The sequence below is a fragment of the Mastigoproctus giganteus genome, chromosome 5 (genome assembly GCF_048544385.1).
Source record: "Mastigoproctus giganteus isolate SK-2022 chromosome 5, ASM4854438v1, whole genome shotgun sequence".
Lineage (NCBI taxonomy): Eukaryota > Metazoa > Arthropoda > Arachnida > Uropygi > Thelyphonidae > Mastigoproctus > Mastigoproctus giganteus.
In genome coordinates, this window is record NC_143579.1 from 99889456 (window position 1) to 99914235 (window position 24780).

The window sequence follows — 24780 nt, forward strand, 5'->3', positions numbered from 1 at the left end:
AATTTATTCTAGTATTTTATTAAAAAAATATATTTTCTGAAATATTACTTATTAATACTGAAAAAACATAAACATAAACATCCAATTAGGTACAAATTAATGTGACTTTTGCTGCTAAACTTATTGAGCGAGTCTTTCTACATCAGGTGACTAAGCCGTAATTTTCATCTTTAAACATGCTGAGAGACTCGTTTTGTTCAGATGGTTTCTTGATTTATTTTTAATATAGTTCATGTTTAAAAATATTTTGCTCGTGGAAATACGTAGCTTGTTGTACATGTGAGATAAAAGTTAAAGAGCCACAAGTTGCCAACCCCTGCGATGCTTTGAAGGTGAAAAGGCATGGAATATTAACCAGAGGTGTCCCTCTGTCAGACAATGCACCAGCTCACATGGCCTTTGCCACCACCAACTTTGTTTGGAAAGCACTAACAAACTTTATGTTAGTGCTTTCCAAACATTTGTGAGATCAAATCGTTGTGTATGTGCCAACAATTATTCAACTTTAAGTCAATAGTAAATGAACAGTACAACTTCACTTGTTTTGCCCAAAAGCATGTAAAGAAAAATAACAGCGAGATACCAGGCTCAAGCTCTTAATCAGGGTTATATGGAATCAACTAAGTCAGTTATCAACTTTCAAAGAGAAAGCACATATCCAGCATGTGAAGAAATAAATATATTATGTAAGTATTATGAAAACAATGCTGATATGATGCCAAAATGATATGATGGCAACACCCTTTGGGACATGTGGTGTGGCACTTGTAACACTTTACTACGTGTTTGATTCTGATTTTTAAAACTGGTTATGTATATGTTTTTTTTATGTTATATTCCTTACATCAGGAAGTGGGTCACTAACAGAACTGCATGCACCACAAGTAATATGACACATGATGTTGCCATTTAGCCATCCCTGATCTAGCTGATATTGCTGCCAAATCAGCAATTCCTCTGAATAACTGTTGCTTCTCAGTCCCCCTCTACAGACTACATGCAAATAATATATAACAATTCTCAATTCCAGGATCCACAGCACGGGCTGGTTAAAATCAAACAAATAAACTGATTCAGATTAAGTCTCAAAAATTAAGCAATAGAAGTACAGTCAGCATAGGTTCTCAAGAGAGGATATTAGTCCTGCTTCATAAAGGACATAGTCCTCTTCACAAAATATTTTCTGCTGAGAGCTGATGACCTTCTTTATATGTGAGAGTTGATTTGATTTGGATTTTACTGGCGCAAAAACAACTGTGGTTATACTGCGCCAGTAAAAAGTTAAAAAACATAAAAAAAATCCAATATATTCTGATAACCTTTAAAAAGGTTACCTCATCAAATTATCACACACACACACACACACACACACACACACACACACACACACACACACACACACACACACACACACACACACACACACACACACACACACACACACACACACCGTGTATATATGTATATATAAATAGAAGCAGTATAGTTTAAAAATAAATTATCTAATTTAAATGTGTGTACATGTTAATGGGTTGTAAAAACTTTAAAATTGCTGACACATGGTCATTGTCTGATAAAATCTCACTGAGTGTATAAGGACCAGTCATGAGTAAAAGCGCTAAAATATATATTGCGAATATGGATAAAATTAACGCAATCAATTAAAATATGCTTTATAGATAAAATGGTGTTGCAAGACTCGCACATGGGTATACGAACATTTGTTTCCTCAGCAGGAACGAATGTGTTAGATGACTATGTCCTAGACGGAGTCGAGCAAGAACAACTTCCTCACTACGATTCCTGTGCATACTATAGACTGCCAAGTTTGTATAACAGGCTTTATCTGGTATAATTTATTTGTTTTCTCTCTGCCATAGCTCTTGCCATCGGGAGTATATTTTGTTGCATATTATTTCCTGTAGTCTGTATAGGGGACTGACAAGGGACAAGGTATTCGTGTATTGATTGCGGCCTCCAGGGTTACCCCTATATACCACTGTAGCATCTGTAGGTTATTTATAGCCGGCAAGTGTGTGTGTAAGTATATATGTGCGTTGTGATGGTTGTTGTTTGCCGGCCCTGGAGTCTTAGCAGCCGGGAGGCAGGGAGCAAGCTACCTGCATCCCGACTCCCGTCCCTAGCCACGTGGAGGCGCTCCAGGAACTATCTAAATTACACTAAGTGGGATTCCAACAAGAGTGGAATCCCGGTTATAATAAATAAGGAATAGGGAGGAGAAAGTGGGAGAAAAGAAAGTAGAAGAAGAAAAGAGAGCAAAACACTCTCTCAGGAAAAAGAAGAAATAGGAAAGAGGAAAACACTAGTTGGAAAATCTAACAAGCGAGAGAGAGCTTGAAGAGGTAAAATTTTGAAGCCTGAAGGCTTGTAATTTTGAAAGAAAGATTCTCCTAGCCGGGAAGGAAGCCCAACCTGCACCGACAAGGGGGGAAAAAAATCTCAAGGAAAGAACATAGGTAATGTACAAGTGGCTATTAGATAGCCACTTAAAAGAATAAATTAAGATAAATAATAAATACTTATGTCACCGATATGAAACATAGCAGTAAACATATTAACAAATTACACTGCATAAGCAGAGAATAAAATATACAGTATTTACAAAATAAGTAATTAAAATCTTAGCTGAAAAACCAGTCAACCAGAAGAAATGCAAAAACATATATACAAAACACAAAGAGACAATTAATTACAAGCAACAATAATCCAACAAAGAGAGCTCACCCAAGGCAAAGATATGCCAAAGGCAAAACCAATAAATACTGTACAAATAAATTAGTTAACCAAATCAAAAGCAATTCTAAATTTAAATCTAAGTATAACAAATCAAAATCAAAATAATAAGTTAAGTATTAAACAATAATTAATGAATATGCAGAGAAAATGACTCTGCACAAGTAATCTAATCTATAAACATATGTACATAACCAGCAAGTGCAAAGCTGCTACCACAAGCTGCGAAAAACAAAACTTGTTTCAAATAACAAGACACGTAGAATTAACAATAATGCATAGGTAAGCATTAAAAAAAAAAAAAAAAAAACCTCAACCTGCAGGGCTGAACAAAAGCTAAAACTATACATCTCCACTGCAACTGGCAGTAGAAAAGAAAATAATGGCAAGACTGGAGGAGGAGAACAACGCCTCCAACCAGTCAGCCAACAAAGCAATTGGATCTGAGAGGGCGGGGAGAGGTCCATCCCACTCCTCAGAACCAAAACCCTTTTACAACTAAAAATGCTAAACCACGAACTATATGGTACTAGCAAAAACCCAACTGATTGCAGCTGCAATCAGGCAGGAAAAAGAAAAATACAACAAATAATCAGCCCCACAGGAAAACAAAATTAAATCAAAACACAAGCAGCAAGAGAAGCAGCCAGCAGCCCCAGCAGTAAAACAGCCTAGAGAGGAAAATCATCTCACTCAACCAGAACAGCCAACTGAAGGTTGGATCTGAGCGAGCAGGGAGAGGTCCATCCCACTCCTCAGAGCCAAACAGACAACGCAAGAAGAGAAAAACTGTCTCTTCAACATAATAATGAGCTAACTACACAAGTAATGTACAATATAAACATTTAAGATTAACAACTGCTGATTCAAAAACACAATAAAATCAGTTACTCTCAATTCTGAGAGCAAACAGCAAATCAAACAAAAGCACCATGATATTAACAAGATAATTACAGTATTTACAAAATACATACAATTTAACAAAGAAAATCATTTCAGGCAACCCGGACAGAGTTCGAAATGGGAGATGGGAGGTCCATCTCTCCCACTCGGCCAGGCGAAACCTGAAACAAGTCTCCAGAAAAAGACGCAAAAACTCTGCGTCCAAAACGCAAGGCAATTTAGGCAAAGAAGAAACTTCTCTCAAAAAAAAAAAAAAAAAATGATTATAGTAATATATATAAATATTAAGAACAAATAACAAAATCAAGGGTTATTCTTTGATAAAGCCGCTCTTCTCCGGAAGACACTATTAGCAAAAGAAGAGAAGGCAGAAAGAGAGTCCACCAACCCAACCAGGCGGCAAAAATCATCTAAATTATATACATTTGTACAGATAGACAATTGTTGTCTTAAATCCACATATAAATTACAATGTAGGACAATATGTTCAACCGTTTCCTCAGAGCCACAAGAGCAGAGAGGAGAGGGGACGAGTCCAAATCTATACAAATGAGAATTAATTCCATGTCCCGTGATTAAGAAAGTGGGAAATAACCCAAGTTGAAGCCAGTTAAAATTTTTATCTTTAATAAAAACACGAGGAAAGAAAGCATATGTGACTCTGCCGAGAGAGGAATCATCCCAAGAGTGTTGCCACTCTTCCAAAGCAAGATTGGAAAGCCTGGTCAGATCAACATTTGTAGAGTTCTCATAATTATTAGCAAAATCTCCCACCGAGGCAGGAGAGAGAGAGATTTCCTATGGTAAGACAAGAAATGCAATATAATTTCCAGGTAGATAGGGAGACGACCATTAATAACAAGAAGGGCATCAGTAGAAACAGTTCTACAGGCCCTGCAAGTATACAGAAGGAAGGACTGCTGCGCCTGCAGAAGGTATTTTTGGACCAGTGAATTAAGAATTCTGAAGCCCCAAGTGCCGGCACCATAGCAGACGATGGGGATGAAGATACACTTGTAGTAAAGACCAAGAGAAGACAACTTAAGATTCCAGAAGGAACGGGTAAGATGCAACAGCCAGCCGGTAAGAGAACGGATTTTCTGCCGAAGGTACTTACAATGGGGAATGAAAGATAAACAATCATCAATCACCACCCCAAGGTATTTATATTCACTTTCCAATTTAACAGCCTGGTCAAGAATTTTAACCACAGGGGGACGATTACGATTCAGTAGGCCTTCAGAAGAACCTGTTTAGTTTTGGGGACTGAAATGGAGAGTTTATAGAGGGAACACCACATGTGAAGTTCATCCAAGATGCGGTTTGCTTTAATTTCCAATTCAAGACGAGAATTCCCAGGTACAAGGCAAGATCGTTGGCGTAGGCAATGTTTACAATATCATCATGAGGGGCATTTAGCCATCCATCAAGGACCACGTTCCCGCAAACAGGGCCAAGAATGGATCCCTGAGGACAACCCCTAGAAACCGGCTTCGTAACTGAGCAAAAACCGGAGAGACCACAAGGCTTCTATTATCGAAATAACCAGAAATTAGTTTGTAGATAGGACAGGAGACCTCGGCCTCACGAAACCTCGCCAGGACACTCTGCCACCATAAGGTGTCAAAGGCCCCTTTGAAGTCTACAAAGAGACCGAGAACGTATTTAGAAGGAGATGCCCGAACAGTGCCCAGGAGAAGATTAATTGCATCTGTAGTTGATTTACCTTGTGTGAAACCAAACTGGGAAGAAGAACAAAGATTTTTTGAGTTATAGTAACCCTTGAAACGTGAAACCAGAAGTTTTTCCAACAACTTGCCGAGAAAAGGAAGAAGGGAAATTGGACGATAAGAAGGAGAGTCAACTGGATTGCCAGGACTCTTGAGAAGGATTTTTAAGTTGGCAATTTTCCAGCGATCAGGGAAAACATCAAACCTAAGGCAAGAATTCATAAGGATAGGTTTGATTTTCCAGATTCTTTTAATCACAGAAACCTCCATGAGGTCCAGACCTGGACTTTTGCCAATAGTAAGGGTATTAATGGCAGAATCAATTTCTATATTAGTGAAGGGATCCTCAGAAGAAGAACCTTCAAACACAAGATGCTGTAATCTAAAAAGATTTGTTCATTGCTCTCAGGAACCGAGATGTCCTGGAGAAGCAATTCATCCAAGATGGCATCAACAGATGCCGACCAAGTTAAAGTTTCAGTGGAATTTGGAACATGGATCGAGGTCTGAAGAATATGTGGGTGGAGTTTAGAGGCAATGACTTTATAGGGTAAACCATAAGGATCTGATTTAATAGTTCTTTCCACGAGACGAGCCCAAGCCCGAGCCTTCTCCTCTCTAATACTGTTAAAATATCTGTTGCGAGCTGCCTTATACAAGTCAGCAAGCCTGTTTACTTCAATTGGTGGCCCGTTATTCCTTTTAGCTCTATTAAGGTTTTCGTCTGGTGGTCCTGAGATCTCTTCTAAGAGAGGAAAGACCATCAGACCACCAAGGAACAGAATTGATTCAACGAGATTTAAGAAAACTAAGGTCAGAGACCTCAGCAATAATTCCAGTTATCTTTTCTTCCAGGGAATTTGGATCCAATTCAGAAAGATTAGAGATGAAATCCTCCAGTCAGAACCCTTAGTTTTATTGGGAGGGAAATCATGATTAACTCGAGAAGAAGAAGGCGTAACAGTGGTGACCAGGTCAAAAGTGATAGGGTAATGGTTACTGCTCAACCAAGAAGTACGAACCAACCAATTATTTATACCGAAGAAAAAGCACGATTTGAAAGTGTGATGTCAATGTAAGATTGACCCTGCAAACTGGAAAAAGCTGGGGGATGACTGCGGACATTATGGACAATTAAGTTTTTTGCAACGATGAAATCCTCAAGGAGATCACCCTTGGGGCTAGAAGTAGGGCTTCCCCAAAGGGGAGAAGAAGCATTAGAATCCGTCATAATGATTAACGGTAGACCAGAAAGTCTGGTTAACAGAGTTCCAGGTAATTTAAGAACGGCTCAATAGGCAGTGCATACTGCGAACATCGCATGTACAAAGAGACAGCATAAATCCTACCGAAGGAACCCTCAAGACAGGCACAAGCAGCAAACTTGGAGCAGAGACTATTGATCTTAGTAACTGTGATCAGAGGGTCCACGATGACCAGAGCAGCCCAAACCCTAGTCACTGCGTTGCCTCCAACCCCAGAAGTATCAGGGATAGATTGAACTAACTGAGATTGAGAGGGCAAGCCCTTAATCACACCTTTATAGGAATATGGCTCCTGGAGAGCCAAAACAGAAAATTTATGTAAAGAAATTAAACTCGATACATCATTAATAACAGATAAACTTCGCTCACAATTTAATTGAAGGAATTTTACACTCATATTTACAACTGTAGTATGGGTACTATTCATAAGATGTCCTGAACCTCACCTGGTCTTGGGCCCTGAGATATTCGGGACAGGAAATGTCCTTGTAAGAATGGTCAGCTTTGCGTTTCCTAATTTTACAGTTGGGACAAACTATGGGGGAAGATTTACTGGAGCAATCAGAAATCTGATGGCCCTGACAACCGCAGTGCCCACAGGTGTGTTCAGGTGACCTACAATTTTTAGATGAGTGGCCATAGCTCAGGCATTTGAAACATCTAGAAGATATTATGAAATCCTTAATACCGTGGACTGACCATCCAATATAAATTCTATTATTATTTTGTAACAAAATATGCCTGATAGGGCCAGGGAACTCAATCACCCAGTGCCGGCAGTCCTTCTGCTTGGAATTCATCTTAAATCGAAATTTAACTAATTTCTTAAGATCCTCAAGGGAATAATCAGTGCCAATGAAGTTCTTATCATGAAGATCCTGGATGAAATCATCTTCAGAAGTGTCTTTACCAATGTCGTAGATAACTACTGTAGGATTTAATTTCTTTGGAGTGTCAAGAGAAAATTTTGTCTTTGAACTTCTGACACGATTGCAGGGAAACAAGGTCGGCTTTAGAAGCTGTTTCGATCACAATACCACGGTCCCGGACCTTGTGGACCGCCTTAATTTTAATCTTTCTAAATTCGTCCCTGAATTGAGTACTAATTTCTTTCTTTATTTCCTCACTAGTTTTTAAATCTGAAGATTGGGCTGGTGTCCTAGATGCCACGCTGGCATAGGTATTGGAAGGCAATGGAAGAGAAGCCAAAGGTGCACTGACAGAAGGAGCTGACCTCAAGGCACAGACATCCAGGTATTTGTGTTCCAAAACGTTAAAGATCTTAGTAACTTCAATCACAGTGGTTGCAGAAATATTAGGATCTGACTCCAAGACACGAGTCAGCCGGTCCCGCAAATCAAAAACCATGTCCACAGAAGCCTTCATAGTAGGGTGAGAGGGAGTAGAAGAAGTAGAACCCCTCTCATTAGAAAACATACCAGGGAAATCTTTACCAATGTCACTAACCATAACTATGGAATTCATATCAGCTCTCAACTCCACAGGGCCAATATACAGGTTAGGAGGAGAGGACAAAGTATAGATAGAGTCAAATTCTTGTGCACTTGAAAAGTCCATTTTAATAACTCAATGATGAACAACACTATAATAACCAAAGCTGGCACACTGAAAGATATGGTAGAGAACAGTCCTCACACCAAAATCAGTCAGATTCACCCAATAGAACAGGAGTTATGGACAACTCAAAACGTTACCACTAGAGGGCACTGTAAAAATTCCAGAAATTAAGTAATTGAATTTTAAGTATTCTCCCAAAGATTGAGCTTAATCCGCCTAACATGGACGGAGATATGGGCATTTAAATCCAGAAAATTTTCAGCCCAAACCAGCCCACAAGAAATGGAAGGGCAATTTGAGTTCCACAAGAAGAAATGGCTTTAACTCAGTCGCTAAAGCACCAAACCCCACCAAATTTCTTGGAGGGGGGGCCCTGGAGCAGGAGGACACTATATACCAATAGGCAAATAATAGGAACACCATTTGTCCTGCAGGTGTACGCTTCTTCTTTAGCAGGAAACCCCCAATTCGAGTAATATGTGAAACAATTGTGAGCGGTCCTTTCTGGATTTGTGAGTGACACAAATGTGCACTTACTTCCGTTACCCGAACTTTTGCACTCTGATGTATACACCGAGACCAATGGCGACAACCAGTTACCATAGAAACAATTTTTTATAACCAAGGCACCAGAAAGCTACCTAGACACCTCAGACACAAACAAAATGGCAGCCCACACTGTAGGTCGCCATTAAAATATAAGATGGCAGCGTCCAAATTTACTTAGCCCGCCAAAATTTGCCGCCAAGATACCTGATTGGTTGGTATATTAGTGAAGACAGTATGGCGTGTCCGGCAAAAGCAAAGTTAATATTTAAGGGCAAAGCCAAACCTAAACATATTTTTTCCAATGGCTGGGTATTGACACACAAAAGTATATATACAAGAACCCCAGTGTCACAAACAGCCACCCTAGAGTATCAGAATAGCAAGTGAAGCCTTGGACACCCCAGCACAGGAGGTCAAAGGTAAAAACTCAAAAATACAACTGTCCCAGAAGGAAATCGATAATAAGTAACGGCCAGTTTTTAACGTTAATGGCATCGAAAATAATCGCTAGTCATAAAAATTAGATTTTCATTTAGCATTGCGCTATTCCTTGTGAGACAGTCCCAAAAAAGGTGCCAACGTACTCACCATCACCTCTTCTAACTAAGGGATGTATTTTCACTAAAGGGGGGGGGGTGTCTATAAATCACAAATTTAAAGATAAAACCCAGAGAACTAAAAATCACATCAACACAGTCCACATGTTGGATAGTCAAAATTCATAGGGGACTGACAGGCAAAAATTATCAGTGGGAGTTGCTGATTTGGCTGCTATGTCGGCCAATTCATTTACCCTAATCCCAATGTGGCTAGGAATTCAGCAGAAGCGAACATCAAACTTGTGTTCATAAAGAGAATGAATCTTCTGCTGAACCCGACAGAGAGCTAGATGGGAGTTGTGTCTCAAAGATAATAAGGCCTGTAACATACCCAAAGAATGGAATATATTATTGACCTTTGGTGTATATATATGTGAGAAGTCATGCATTTTAACAATTAATCATTAGTGTCCCAATGCCTGTTATGTCTTTCAATAGTATGGCTGAACCACTTTTGAATGAGAGATAACATGTCCAGTGCCTTTAAATTTCTGTAATTTGTTAATTTATATAGATATATTTAAATTATGTCCCATTCTATTTTTATTATTATTTTTTTTTTTCACCATCTTTAATTATTCCTTTTTGTGTGTTAACCTATATCAAACATATTTATAGTTTAATTTTTTTTTTTTTTTTTTTTGTTTTGATTTAGCACATTATGGCCTAATCTGCTATGCACCATTAATGACTAAATAACTGACAAATCAACCAACCAATTTCAATGCCTTACAAAATGTTAAAACTACCAGTAAAATTTGCACATGTGCAAGAATAACAGGATGAGCAGTGTGTACTGGTGAGAAAATAAACATAACTAAAAATTAATATCCTCTGTACTTACCCCAGTAGTAGTTGATCTTTGGGATCTTGAGAGACATAAACAAAATTCCTGCAAAATACAAAGAATTATGGACAGCGAAGTGGAGAAACCAAATAAGTATATGATACTGGGATCAAAAGCAATTAAAATGTGTAAAAATTAAGAACTGCACTGCTATTTCCATTTTACATGAAGAGTGTGGTTATTTTCAATTATGGATAACACTGCAGTGAAATTACTGATGAACTGATTTGTTGCGGACAGGTATTTATTTAGTACAGGTAACCTTATTTATTGCCGGGGATTATGTTCTGAGTAACTCTGTATTAAGCAAAAAACTGCATATGTTGACCAGGGAGAGTACTATATTTATTTATTTAATTTATTTTTTTTTGTAAATCATTAATTTTGTGTGAAATTTACAGTAAAAATTGCCAATGTATTTTTTTTGTATTTACAGAATAAAATAGCAAAAACAACATGACAGAAAGGTTTATATATTGAATACATATTTTGTTAAAGTTTAAAGTATATGCACAGAGGCAGAGCTAGGTTTTTGGCGCCCTTGGCAAATTCGTGGCTACATGCCTTTTTACGATAATTAGTAAAACCATCGTAAAAAGGCGCGTAAATAAAATTATCATAATAAATAATAATAAGTACAGTCTGATATCTGTTTAACAAACTTCTTTATACCACATTTTTCTGTTTAGCGAATTTTTTTGAATTCCCCTTCACAATTACATTTAAAATAGTGTTTGTAGAACAAAGAAAATTTTCTATGTGAGATTATGTGGTTAACGGATTACGAGAGACTTAACTGGGTATACATTGTTCGCCCCTCTCGCCTTCAAGAAATTTAGGCAACACTGTTGCTAAGCACAGTGGTAATCTCTTTGGCATAAAAGATTACCTATCGGCAATTTAGTGGTACCCGTAAAACCTATCCAACTTCCTGTCCCACATTTGATTGGATACTATGATGTGGTCACAAAGGAGCTGGAGGCAAAAAATAATTTTGATATGATATACTTGGATTTCAAGAAAGCTTTTGATACTGTTGCACATGGAAGACTACTGTACAAATGGGAACAGTGTGGCATTAAGGTCAAGTTGCTACAATGGATAAAAGGGTGGTTGAGTGGGAGATGACAGAGAGTGGTACCCAATGAACGCTGCTCTTTGTGGAATATTATTAGTGGAGTCCCCCAGGGTTTGGTATTGGGCCCAATGTTGTTTTGTATATTTATCAATGATATTGTTGAAGGTATATCAGGCTTAATGTCCAAGTATGCAGGTAATACAACGGTTAGCAGAGTTGTTAATGACAGAAATGGCAATGTGCTACTGCAACAGGATCTAGAACATTTGGGCAAATGGGTTGAGATGTGGCAACTGAAGTTTAACATTGACAAATGCAAAGTATGGGTAGCATTAATCCCAGAGAAATGTATCAACTATGTGGTACTATACTTAGGGTGGTAGAAAATGAAAAAGAGCTGGGTAAATGTGCAGTCAATTATGAACTTTTCTGAACAGTGAAGACAGGCTGCCAGAGCAGGTCATGGGATCTTGTCAATAATATACAAGAATTTTGCGAGCAGGGATAAGGAGGTGATTATCCCCTTGTATAGGGCAATGGTCAGGCCACACCTTGAATACTGTGTACAGGTCTGGAGACTTCAATTTAGGAAGGATGTAGAGCTGTTGGAGCAAGCACAGAGAAGGGCAACAAGATTGGTGAGGGGAACAAAGGGGTTCTCTCTTACCAAGAAAGGCTTAAGTTCTGCAAATTGCAGCTTTTGGCGAGTAGGCACTTGCGAGGGGGATGATCTGATTGAAACGTATAAGGCCTTGAATGGATTGAGCAAGCTTAATTCTGATGGGATTAAGATCCTATTGTTCAGATTATGAGCCTGAGGGTACATAAATTAAAACTGAGAAAGGCAGCTATAGAATAAATGTGCAGAAATTTGCCTTAGCCAGCAGGTAGTTGATTGCTGGAACAGACTTCCAACTGTTGTTATAGAAATTGATGGCTTAAATAAATTCAAGGAAGAACTCGACAAACTTTTAGAGGGAATAGATGTGTGAATTGGGGTTTTTTTTTTTTTTTTTTGGCTGATGCTACATAAGCTTGGTTTCTTGTATCACATACCTCTACTGCTGCTACGAGAAGTCGAGCTGGTCAACTACTTTCTGTGTAACCTTGATCTGCCAGTAGGCAGATCAAGGTTATCCCACATTCGGACAATAGGCACTGGTCAATTAAGCACCCTGTTTGAGTTTTATGAGAGAGTGGTTTTCCTGAACCCCAACAAAGGGTGATCTGTTGTTTCACTGAAGCGAATATCTGAATCGTCTGTAAACTTAGATATTAAGCCTGATATACCTTCATCAATATCATTAATAAATACAGAAAACAAAATGGAACCAACACTGAACCCTGGGGGACTCCACTAATAATATTAGTCCACGGAGAGCATTGTCCATTGATTACCACTCTATCTTCTCTCACTCAATCATCCCTTTATCCATTCTAGGAACTTGCCCTTAATGCCACACTGCTCCAATTTGTACAGCATTTCGTCAGCTAGCCTTGGGTTTCGAAATAACTTGACATGGAACTGATATGGTCTGTCAGTGGTGCCCCTCTGATACTAGTACCCTTGGCACCTGCCCCAGTGCCAAGGTGTTCCTAAGCCACTGTATATGCACATGTATCTTAAAATTTATAACACTTTGGTGCCATGGGTCTTGTATTAAAAAGTGAATCCAGGGTAGACCTGCTCATGAAAAGTCATTGCTATGCTCCTCCAAAATAATCATGCACTGATTGTGCTGTGAAAGTGGCTCTTCAATAACTTTGATAGTTATAATTTGCATGGAAACAAGCTCAGATTTGTGTTTTTCAAAAGCAAAATGAAGATCTAACTCCTGCAGTTTACTTTAGCAATAATTATTATTATTGGTAAAGGGCTAGCATTAGATTAGCAACCCCCTCTACATCATCTGCACTAATTCCTTTAATCTCTGTTATGGTGGCCTGGAATGAAGTTACCAGGTTGAGAATTTCACTCCAGGTCTCAATATTATATATCACCTTCATTATGCAGATATTCTGCATGCTTTGCCTATCTATCATAATGTTCAATGAAACTATCTAAAATAATTTCTAGACAGTATGAGGAAAGACCTCCCAGCACATGAACTCGAAAATGAACAAGAAGTGGTGATAGTGAATTGGAGTCGTCCTAGAGGTGATTGGGTGTGAGGAGGGGGGGGATAGGAGTGAAAACAGCCACGAAACCTTTTTTTTTAGATTATATTCTAAATTAAAAAAAAAAATTACTTAGAGTTTTGGAATAGTTGCTCAATTGTATAGATTTTGATTTTCAGTTTAAGTCCTTATCACTGCTGTATTTTAAATCAGGCATTAGCAAATGGCCAAAGCAGTGCATAGAAATGAAAATATAATACAGTTTTCTGGAGAGCACCAATGCCAGAATTCTCATTAATTACTTACCAGATTTAGTTTTAAAGTTAATTTGAAATTTTTATGTACCTTCTTCTTCTTCTTGGTCCTCAGCTGGCAGCTGGGGGAGGCGGTTGGCCACCCAACCAGTATGCTGCTATAGGTGCCGCAGGGTTTCGGACTTGCTCTGTGATGTTCTTCCATACTTTACGATCCATGGCACAGTCCTGGCCTGGTTAAGGTCGAGACGTCGGCTCTTCAAGTCATTTTCTACTTGCTTGGCCCACGTTTTCCTAGGCACGGTCCGTTGGATGCTCCATTGGGTGGGTCGTTGTCTCCAAAGGAGTGTGGATGGTATACTGTAGTTTAGTATTTACAAACTATACAAATATTTTAAATATTTGTATAGTTTGTAAATATTTTAGTCCTGCTCTTTCAGATGCAACAATATTCCTCACGTATTATGGAACCCAAAGCAAAAGGCCTTTTCCTAAGTGACCTATGTAAACGCAGGTATATAATTACATATAGGCTGAAGTAAACTATATTATACACCGGCAGGTACTTCGATGAAAGCGAGGAAGATGGTGATAATTGACAGGTGAAGGCACCTCCTTTTTCTGATTGTTGAGGTGGGGGAGCTTAGCTTAGGGTAGGGTGTTTTAAAATGGGAAAACAAATTCCCAATTTAAAAACAGCGAAAAATTTGGGGAAAAACACCCTAGGCAAATCAACCTAGGAGGACAGTGGGTGGGGAAAGCAGTGGCATCTGCCAATCACTGCTTTGTTCCTGTCCATTTGTCGAAATATGGGAGTCACAACTTGTCAATCACTGCTTTCTCACTGTTTTTCTTGCCTTGGGAATGCTGCGCACTACAAAATAATTACATAGGTCATTTCCCGATTATATATCGACCAGTGCATTTCAATAGGTGTCTCTTTTACGTAGAAAAGTGTGTGTGTGTGGGGTGGGCGAGCAAGTCAGCCAAGGACAAATTTTGCTCATAAAATATGTTGCAGAAAGTGTACAGTAAAGAATTCTGACTGAAAATAAAAATTCAACTGAATATAAAGAATATTAACATAAAACATTTCACAAAAAGAGTAGTTCAGCTGATTTAACTCAGTAGTTTTATCATAGTTGAAAAGACGTATTTACATTTTTCTGGTTTATTTATCAACGTTTTACATAATAGTAACTTCCAGGACTAAGTAAACAAAAGCAAATGGTAGAATGAAAAAAGTTTTAATTTTTCAAAAGTAATCATTTCAATAGCAACACACTTGCGAGGTCACTCAAAGAGTTGTTGGAAACATTTTTTAAATATATATATTTATCTGAACTGACTATCACCAATGCCATCATTACATTTATTTTAACCCTTTCACAGAATATGCATGTAGAGTAACGCTCTAAAGGTCACTCAATCAAACAATGTGTCTGTTACTATAGGGATTATCTCAAATCTGTCAAGTAACATTCTACTGCCATTTCTTATCTGTGTTTTGACTATGTATATAAAGTGCTTAGCATCATAATACACAGCCATTTCTGTATAAACAGAAAATTTTTAAGGTGGCATCGTTTTAGGTTATATCTCATATTGTGAATACCTTCACAACGAGTTGCCATGATATTGCACTACTTCGAATAAGTAACGCTTCACCTAAGGAGAAGACTAGTGTTACTTATTCTCAGATAGGTACCACCACCCAGACAGCACTGTTTCAGGGCTATTTGGCCCTTCGTCAGTGAGTGGGTAGGTACCCAAGTGATGCAATGATGGCAAAAACAGTTATGAAGTATAACTCCACAATATGAGAGATGCCTGATGGTGTATGATGTATTTAGACTAAGGCGCATTTAGGGCTAGAGCCTCAAGCTGCGAACAAATTTAGACTATGTATATAAAGTGCTTAGCATCATAATACACAGCCATTTCTGTATAAACAGAAAATTTTTAAGGTGGCATCGTTTTAGGTTATATCTCATATTGTGAATACCTTCACAACGAGTTGCCATGATATTGCACTACTTCGAATAAGTAACGCTTCACCTAAGGAGAAGACTAGTGTTACTTATTCTCAGATAGGTACCACCACCCAGACAGCACTGTTTCAGGGCTATTTGGCCCTTCGTCAGTGAGTGGGTAGGTACCCAAGTGATGCAATGATGGCAAAAACAGTTATGAAGTATAACTCCACAATATGAGAGATGCCTGATGGTGTATGATGTATTTAGACTAAGGCGCATTTAGGGCTAGAGCCTCAAGCTGCGAACAAATTTAGACTATGTATATAAAGTGCTTAGCATCATAATACACAGCCATTTCTGTATAAACAGAAAATTTTTAAGGTGGCATCGTTTTAGGTTATGTCTCATATTGTGAATACCTTCACAACGAGTTGCCATGATATTGCACTACTTCGAATAAGTAACGCTTCACCTAAGGAGAAGACTAGTGTTACTTATTCTCAGATAGGTACCACCACCCAGACAGCACTGTTTCAGGGCTATTTGGCCCTTCGTCAGTGAGTGGGTAGGTACCCAAGTGATGCAATGATGGCAAAAACAGTTATGAAGTATAACTCCACAATATGAGAGAGATGCCTGATGGTGTATGATGTATTTAGACTAAGGCGCATTTAGGGCTAGAGCCTCAAGCTGCGAACAAATTTAGACTATGTATATAAAGTGCTTAGCATCATAATACACAGCCATTTCTGTATAAACAGAAAATTTTTAAGGTGGCATCGTTTTAGGTTATATCTCATATTGTGAATACCTTCACAACGAGTTGCCATGATATTGCACTACTTCGAATAAGTAACGCTTCACCTAAGGAGAAGACTAGTGTTACTTATTCTCAGATAGGTACCACCTATCTGAGAATAAGTAACACTAGTCTTCGAAGTAGTGCAATATCATGGCAACTCGTTGTGAAGGTATTCACAATATGAGATATAACCTAAAACGATGCCACCTTAAAAATTTTCTGTTTATACAGAAATGGCTGTGTATTATGATGCTAAGCACTTTATATACATAGTCTAAATTTGTTCGCAGCTTGAGGCTCTAGCCCTAAATGCGCCTTAGTCTAAATACATCATACACCATCAGGCATCTCTCATATTGTGGAGTTATACTTCATAACTGTTTTTGCCATCATTGCATCACTTGGGTACCTACCCACTCACTGACGAAGGGCCAAATAGCCCTGAAACAGTGCTGTCTGGGTGGTGGTACCTATCTGAGAATAAGTAACACTAGTCTTCTCCTTAGGTGAAGCGTTACTTATTCGAAGTAGTGCAATATCATGGCAACTCGTTGTGAAGGTATTCACAATATGAGATATAACCTAAAACGATGCCACCTTAAAAATTTTCTGTTTATACAGAAATGGCTGTGTATTATGATGCTAAGCACTTTATATACATAGTCTAAATTTGTTCGCAGCTTGAGGCTCTAGCCCTAAATGCGCCTTGGTCTGTGTTTTGAACTAACTGCAAATAGGTTTATAATAGACAGCAGCAAGAAAATTGGAGAAGATAAAACTAAATTAAACGATACAATATATAAATAGATGTAGAAGATTATTATATATAAAAAAAGTAGTAATGGGTTTTATTGACAAAGTTACATGAAAAAAAAAAATAATAATAAAAAAAAACTCACTCCAAAGCTAAGCCACTACTGAAAATTCACTACACTACAGCCACATGCTAAACCTATGCAAATATCCTTGACATTGTCATCTTTTCAGTGTGGATTTGATTTTTGGAAAAAGCAGTAACCTGGGGGGGGGAGATAATCAAAGGAATAAGGCAGGTTGGCTCCAAAATCCCTTGCTTTGCCAAAAAAAAAAAAAAAAATTCACAGTACACTGCCTAGCATTGTCATGTAACAGGAATCAGTTCCCATTTCCACGAACCTGAGGCCTTACTTGGTAAATTTTTTTATCCAAACAATTCAAAACTTGGGCAAAGCATTCCTTATCTTTCTTGGTAGAAAGCCCATTCTAACAAAACAATTGAGTAATGGAAGATAGTACAATAAAAGTCCAAAAATCCGGACTGCTCGGGGACTGGGTTGATCCAGATTTTCGGATTCTCAGGCAGTACTTCTAAAATTTAAATTTAAGATGGAATAAAAAGAAGAGATGAACAGGTAAATTTTGACAGTTTATTCATTAGCAAATAAAACATGCTTTATTTATCAAAATGAGCAGTTTTAAAGAAAAATAAAGTCAACACCTGACAAAGATGTATACATAATTTTCACCACAAAAAAAAAAAAAAAACATGTTTAATGCTTTAAATTGTGTTTAAAAATGAACAATGTAAAAGAAAAATACAGTATATAAATCAAAGCAGAAGATACATATTTTATATAAATTAATTATTTGTTTTAGTTTATTAATGAAACATTTTCATATAAAATACAAGGTTCGAAAAACAAACAAAAATTTATTTGTTCTTTCCTGCAATTTCTGTTGTGTCTGTTGCACTGCTTGATGCTTCTATTGCTTTCTTTAAATACTTTTGTATATCATCTTGTTTATGACTTTGTAATTTCTTTGTGATAAAATTATTATGCTCCATGTGTGCATGCATGGCATCCTGAAGACTGAAGCTATTTTCTGTTAAATAAATTTAATAACTGTTTCAATGGACTTTTCCGCAGTAGCCAAAGATATCTTTTCTTCTTCAACTTTGTCGTTTTCTTCACAAGATTCCTCTGAATAATTCTCTTCTATTTTATCAGGAGTTATAATGTTTTGAATAATTTCTTGATCAGTGAAAGTTGCTGCAACTTCAACATCATCTTCAATACGTCACTCTTCTATGTTATCAGCATTAAGTTTATGTAGAGAGTTTTCTTCCATACATAATTTAACAGTTTCCATCAGTTCTTTCACTTCAGATGCCTTCAGCTTTATGTGAGCTTCAAAATCTTCATTTCAAAATCTATACTAATATACTTCAAAATCTTAATTTCGACCAGAACGTGATGTTTGCTCTGCAAACATCACGTTCGGCCATAACTTTCACCCCGCTCTTAAAAGAGCGGGGTGAAAGTTATGACTTGACTGCATCAAGTTACAGACTTGACTGCATTTCCATGCAGTCATGAGTGAAAATGTTGCATCTTTGATTGTAAAACTGCATTGAAATTCTGAAGGGTTGACATTCTTATGCATCATTTTCGTCATAAAATCATTTTTATAGTGACATTTAAAGTTCCTAATGACTCCTTGATCCATGGGTTGAATTAATGGTGTTATTTTAGGTGGCAAGTAACATGCAAAAATATTTCTGCAATGAGACACTAATTTCGATTCATGTGGGTGGGCTCCACAGTTGTTGAGAAGTAGTAGGCACTTTGTATTTGCAGGCTTCCCCAATTTTCTCAAGTTCTGACAAACTGATGGAACAAAATCATGAACAAACCAATTTGAAAAAACCAAAATTTTTTCAAATGTTGCTGTTTGTGTATCAGCTGACTGTCTTTCTCTAGCAATATCTAACTGTCTAATACCATGACGAGTCTTGAAATTCCTAAGTCATCCATCACTAAATGTGCACTCTGATTCGATGTTAATTTGCTCATTAAAAGACCTTGCTTTGGCAATAAGCATTGGCCCAGAAATTTCCATATCTTCCGATCGTTTTAGCAAAAACTATTCGTACAACACTTTATCGAGATTCTCTAATTTTGGCCGATGTAAACTTTTTCCTCTCAGCAATTTTATTGTAAGGCTCAGATGAGGCTGTGAATTCTAGAATTTTATATTCTTTGTCTTTTTTATATTGTAAATTCAAGTTCTCAATTTCAATGTGTTCTTCTTTCTCTTCACACCATGAAGTTTATCTATTAGAAGCCATTATTATGGGCTTGTAAATATGTATGCTATATAGGGTAAATGGAAAGAGTAGGACAAAATTTATAGCATTGCCATGGTTTTATTGCTCGTTTCAAAATGGTGACTGTGAGCTCGCTTGTTGTCGCTGGGTATCTGTGGCACTCACGCATGCTTGCGCACACACAAAAGTCTGCTAAATTTAAAATGTTTGTGAGTTTTCGAATAGTCCGGACTTTCACTGTAATATGTTTGTTCTGGAATTGCCCTTCTCAGGGCAATTACTTTGGAAAATATTGAAAATGCCTTTTTTTTTTTTTTTTTTTTTCTAACATCTGGTTTTTTTTAAATTGACTCAGTCTCAGAACTTAATTCTCAAAACTTGTAAGATCTATTCACCTACAGTAAGTGCTGGTTATCAGAATCAGATGCTTTAGAGAATCAAATTTTAAAGAACCAATTCAAATCAATAAAATGCACCACACTTTCATCGTTTAGTAGAGTCACATCTTTGGTTATAAGAATCAATTTTGAAGACCTCAGTGATATTTTTCTAAAGCACATTGGAGATCACAAACATAATAAAAAAAAAAAAAAAAAAAAATGCAGTTTTCGGTGTATTGGGCCTTTTTGTTTGTACAATCTGTTATAAACGGGCAGTTACTGCAGCTTTAACAGAAGAAGAAATTGCCCAGTCTGTTACTGATAATTTCGCAAAGGAGGACAAAAATGAAGATAAACCAAAGATAAACGATTCCAGTTACAAAACAGCAAACTCGTAAAGCTACAGCCATCCTGAGGAGAGCGTTGGAAGAAACTGGTGCAAGGGATTGTGAATATAGATTGTTATACACTATTGAAAAATCTATAAATAGACTTTGTAGTGATAATTTAAAGCAATCTAAAATAAGTGACTATTTGAAATTATAATCACACTACAGTGTTATGTTTAATTAATATGCACATTAATTAAGCTTTGTACGCAAGTGAAAATTTATTTTTATTTTGCTAACCTGTGGATAATATTCTTCCAATTTTCATGCATCATTTAATTGGTAATAAAGTGTAAACTTGTGCTATCATTATTTTTATAGCTTGTGGATAATATTTGCTGATTTTTGCTTATTAGACTCACTGTTTATTAGAATCAAATTCAATTTGCAAACGTGATCACTATAACTGGCATTAATGTCATATGATATCAAAATGGATCAAGTAGTAGCTTAGGAGAAAACAGTTTACTTAAGCAGATATTCATGCACAGAAAGTTAATAAAGGGGAGAAACAAAAGGATGATGGATACATACCTAAGATAAGCTTTTGGCTTTAAGCCCATTGATATGGCTTTTTCCTCACTCATCAGTAAGCATGCTGAGGCACCATCAGTCTATCGTAAAATAGTTCACAAAAAGAAATCAGATGCATTATCACAGTATTATCAGTGATTACAATTGAAAAGTTACTTAATTATCTAAAAAAGATATGAATATCACATATACAAAAACACATCACACTATAAAGTCCTACTGGAGGCATAACATGATATTTTCACACTGCCTCTAGTGATAGAAACTGCATTCCTGACTTCTTTCTTGAACGCTTTCAGGAGTACAAAAGTAAATTTATATTTTCTAAGGTCACTTTATATAAGATTCAAATAAGACATTGATTAATGTTTGAAAATATTCCAGTATGTGATGCTGTATCTTATTTGTGTTTCTGTCTAATAGCAGATAATACACATTTAATGAATGACAGCACAAAAACAGCTTTGAAAATCAGAGGAGATTGTAACTGTTGGTGAGGCTTCCCAATTTAGGTATAAAAAAAAAAAAAAAGTTGAAATTGTCTGGAATTTAGATTTAGAAATTAATGAAATTGAACCAAATGATAAATACACAGATAGAGAATATCAATGCAGTAAAAAATAATTTTTTTTTTTACAATTTTTTTAAAAAATTTGTGAATCAATTTTTTACAATTTTACTCTAATATTGGGCAATAAGGTCAACAAAAAAAAAAAAAAAAGTAATATTTAAAAGCATCAAGGTACAAATTTTTCATTTTTACAGAACTTCATGAACAAATTCCACAGAGCTCATCACTGTTGAAGATTTACAATGGGGGAACCCACACATGTGAGGTAAACTCACTTATGAAAGGATTAAGGATGAATGTAGGAAGTAGTGTGTGAAACAAATATAATACATTCTATTATAAAGATTATAAAGTCAGAGAATCACCACAGTAAATAATTTCTTCTAACAACACCACACGTGATTTTTACCTCCAGCAAATCAATGGTTGTTTCTGGTCAAGTTTTATGTATAGAATTTAAAATCAATCATAAAATTTCCTATCACATCTCAGTTTTATGATATAGATAGATAACTGGATTCTGTAGAAAGATATCATTACTGTTTGAAATACAATTTTTAAACTTATTAACTTTTGGTTGGTTTTGTTTATTGGGCTAAAAGTTAAACAATTATATCATTACTGTTCTTGCAATATAGAATATTTTGGTTTTGATGCACTTTTCCAGACAAGACAGTATTTTTATTAATTTTATTACACCATTCAACTGTTCAATTTATAGTGTATGATAAACTAAGCTACAAGAATTCACCTTCGGTTCAAATATGCCAATTGCTTTTACTGTTTTTAGGTTAATGCATTGTTAAAATGGAGAAGACAAAGCACAAAACTTGCGTCAATCACCCAGACAACGTCTGCTATGTTTGTGGACACTTAACCACAAAAACTCACAGGAAGAAAATATACAATGTCACAAAAGTTGCATATTCATTGTACTTCAGTGGCAAGATCGGTGACTAAGAAAAAAATTGGGCTCCACATATCTGTTGTATTATTTGTACAATGAACTTAAGGCTGTGGTTATATGGCAAACTGAGAGCATTAGCATTAGTAGAGGCATTTGATGCAAGAAAGCAAGCTTATGCAGCATCAGCCAAAAAAAATAAAGTAAAATAAATAATTAAAAAATAACCACTTCCACTTCACCCCTCTGTTCATTCGAAATACCTGTCCAGCTGAGCCTTAAACTTATTTAGGCTATCAACTTCCACGACAAGGGATGGAAATCTGTTCCACCTACCAACCACCCGCTGGCTAAAGGCAAATTTCCGCACATCTATCCTACATCTGTCTTTCCTCAATTTGAATTTATGCCCTCTCAGGTGATTATTCTGAGCAAGAGGAAGAATCCCATCAGCATTGAGCATGCTCAAACCATTCAAGGCTTTGTACACCTCTATCAGATTACCTCTCCGGTGCCTAGTCTCCAGACACTGTAATTCGCAAAACTTAAGCCTTTCTTCGTAAGAGCACCCCTTTGTTCCATTCACTAATCTTGTTGCCCTTCTCTGTACTCGTTCCAGCAGCTCTACATCCTTCTTGAAATGAGGCCTCAAGGCCTGTATACAGTACTCTAGGTGTGGCCTGACCATTGCCTTATACAAGGGAATAATCACCTCCTTATCCCTGCTAGAAAAATTCCTATATATCATTGACAATACACCATGAGCTACTCTTCCAGCCCGTCTGCACTGCTCAGAGAACTTCATATCTGCCTGCACAACCACCCCCAGGTCCCTTTCATTCTCTACCACTGTCAGTGTAGTACCACAGAGTTGATACGTTGCTCTGGGGTTGCTGTTTCCCCATATATAGTACTTTACATTTGTCAATGTTAAACTTCATTTGCCACCTCTCAGCACATCTGCTCAACCTTTCCAGATCCTGTTGCAGCAGCATAGTGTCAGTAGTGTCCTTAACAACCCTGCCAACCTTCGTATCGTCTGCAAATTTGGGCTTAATATACCATCATCAATGTCATTTATAAATACAGAAAACAATAAAGGACCCAATACTGAACCCTGAGGGACTCCACTAATAACATTAGTCCACGATGAGCAGTGTCCATTGATTACCACTCTCTGTCTTCTCACCCTCAACCACCTCTTTATCCATAGCAGCAATTTGCCTCCAATGCCACATTGCTCCAATTTGTGCAGCAGTCTTCCATGTGCAACAGTATCAAAAGCCTTTCTAAGATCCAAGTATATAATATCAAAGTTATTCCCTGCATCCAGTTCTTTTGTGACTGCATCATAGTATCCAATCAAATTGGTCAGGCAAGACTTCCCCTTAACAAAACCATGCTGTGTCCGAGCTATAACTGAAGTCTTGTCTAGATGATCCTGCAGTGCTTCTTTAACCAGCCCCTCCATTAATTTTCCGGGAACAGAAGTTAAACTCGCAGGTCTATAATTACTTATGTCAGCCTTTGATCCTCCTTTGTGAATTGGGGTCACATTTGCACATCTCCAGTCCATGGGTACCTCCCCTGAGTCCAAGGAAGCTTTCATAATTATGGCTAAGGGTTTGCTTACTTCCTTTGCTGCCTCCTTTAATATAACTGGATAGATCCCATCCATCCCAGGTGCCTTTCTTGTGTTTATCTTCAACAATTTCTCCTCCACTTTACTTTCAGTTATTACAAGATTCTCTAGCTTACTGCTAGAGTTGAATACACCTCTGCATTCCCCTCGCTGAATAACTCCTCATGTGTGAATGTCGATGCAAAATATTCATTTAGTTTGTTAGCTACCTGAGCAGGATCATCAACAGTTGACCCATCGATATCAAGTGGACCAATCCGATTCATCCCCTTCCTTCTAGAGTTTACATAAGTAAAGAACTCTTTGCTGTTTTTCTTCGCATCCCTTGCCAAGGATTTCTCGTAATCTGCCTTCGCCTGCCTAACCTCCTTTGTAACTTGGTTACAGATCAACTTGCATCTATCATAGGCTTCTGTGTCACGTGTTAATTTGTATGTATCCCATGCATTTTTCTTCTCTGCCATATGCCTCATTAGTTCATCTGACATCCATTTAGGCCTAAACCTTGAACAATATTTCTTAGTTGGTATGTAAAGCCTAGTAGCTTCCAAGATAAGTTCTTTGAATGCTTCCCATTTTGAATTTTCTGTTGGTAACATCATCAGTTGATCCCACTGTATAGAATTTAAATACTGGCTCAGTCCATCGTAGTCGCCTTTACGAAAGCAATACCCCTTCCCTTTACCCCTAATGGTAGTTACCTCTTTGAGTAACTCCCACTTCAGAACACTGTGATCACTGCCACCTAGTGGTTCATTTATCTGCAGATTCTTAATGCATGAAGAATTACTACTGATAATCAAATCAAGAGTATTACTC

General features: G+C 37.2%; 1 protein-coding gene across 1 annotated transcript in view; it reads right to left on the bottom strand.

Moving 5' to 3' along the window:
* Mtpbeta (mitochondrial trifunctional protein beta subunit) overlaps nucleotides 1-24780 on the bottom strand; it is a 292313-nt gene that overhangs the window by 42395 nt on the left and 225138 nt on the right. The window contains exons 10-11 of the mRNA XM_090373364.1: nucleotides 20845-20924; nucleotides 10223-10270 (exon numbers count right to left, since the gene is read on the bottom strand). Of these exons, the coding sequence (XP_090229490.1) occupies nucleotides 10223-10270; nucleotides 20845-20924 (128 nt within the window). The remainder of the gene's footprint in view (nucleotides 1-10222; nucleotides 10271-20844; nucleotides 20925-24780) is intronic.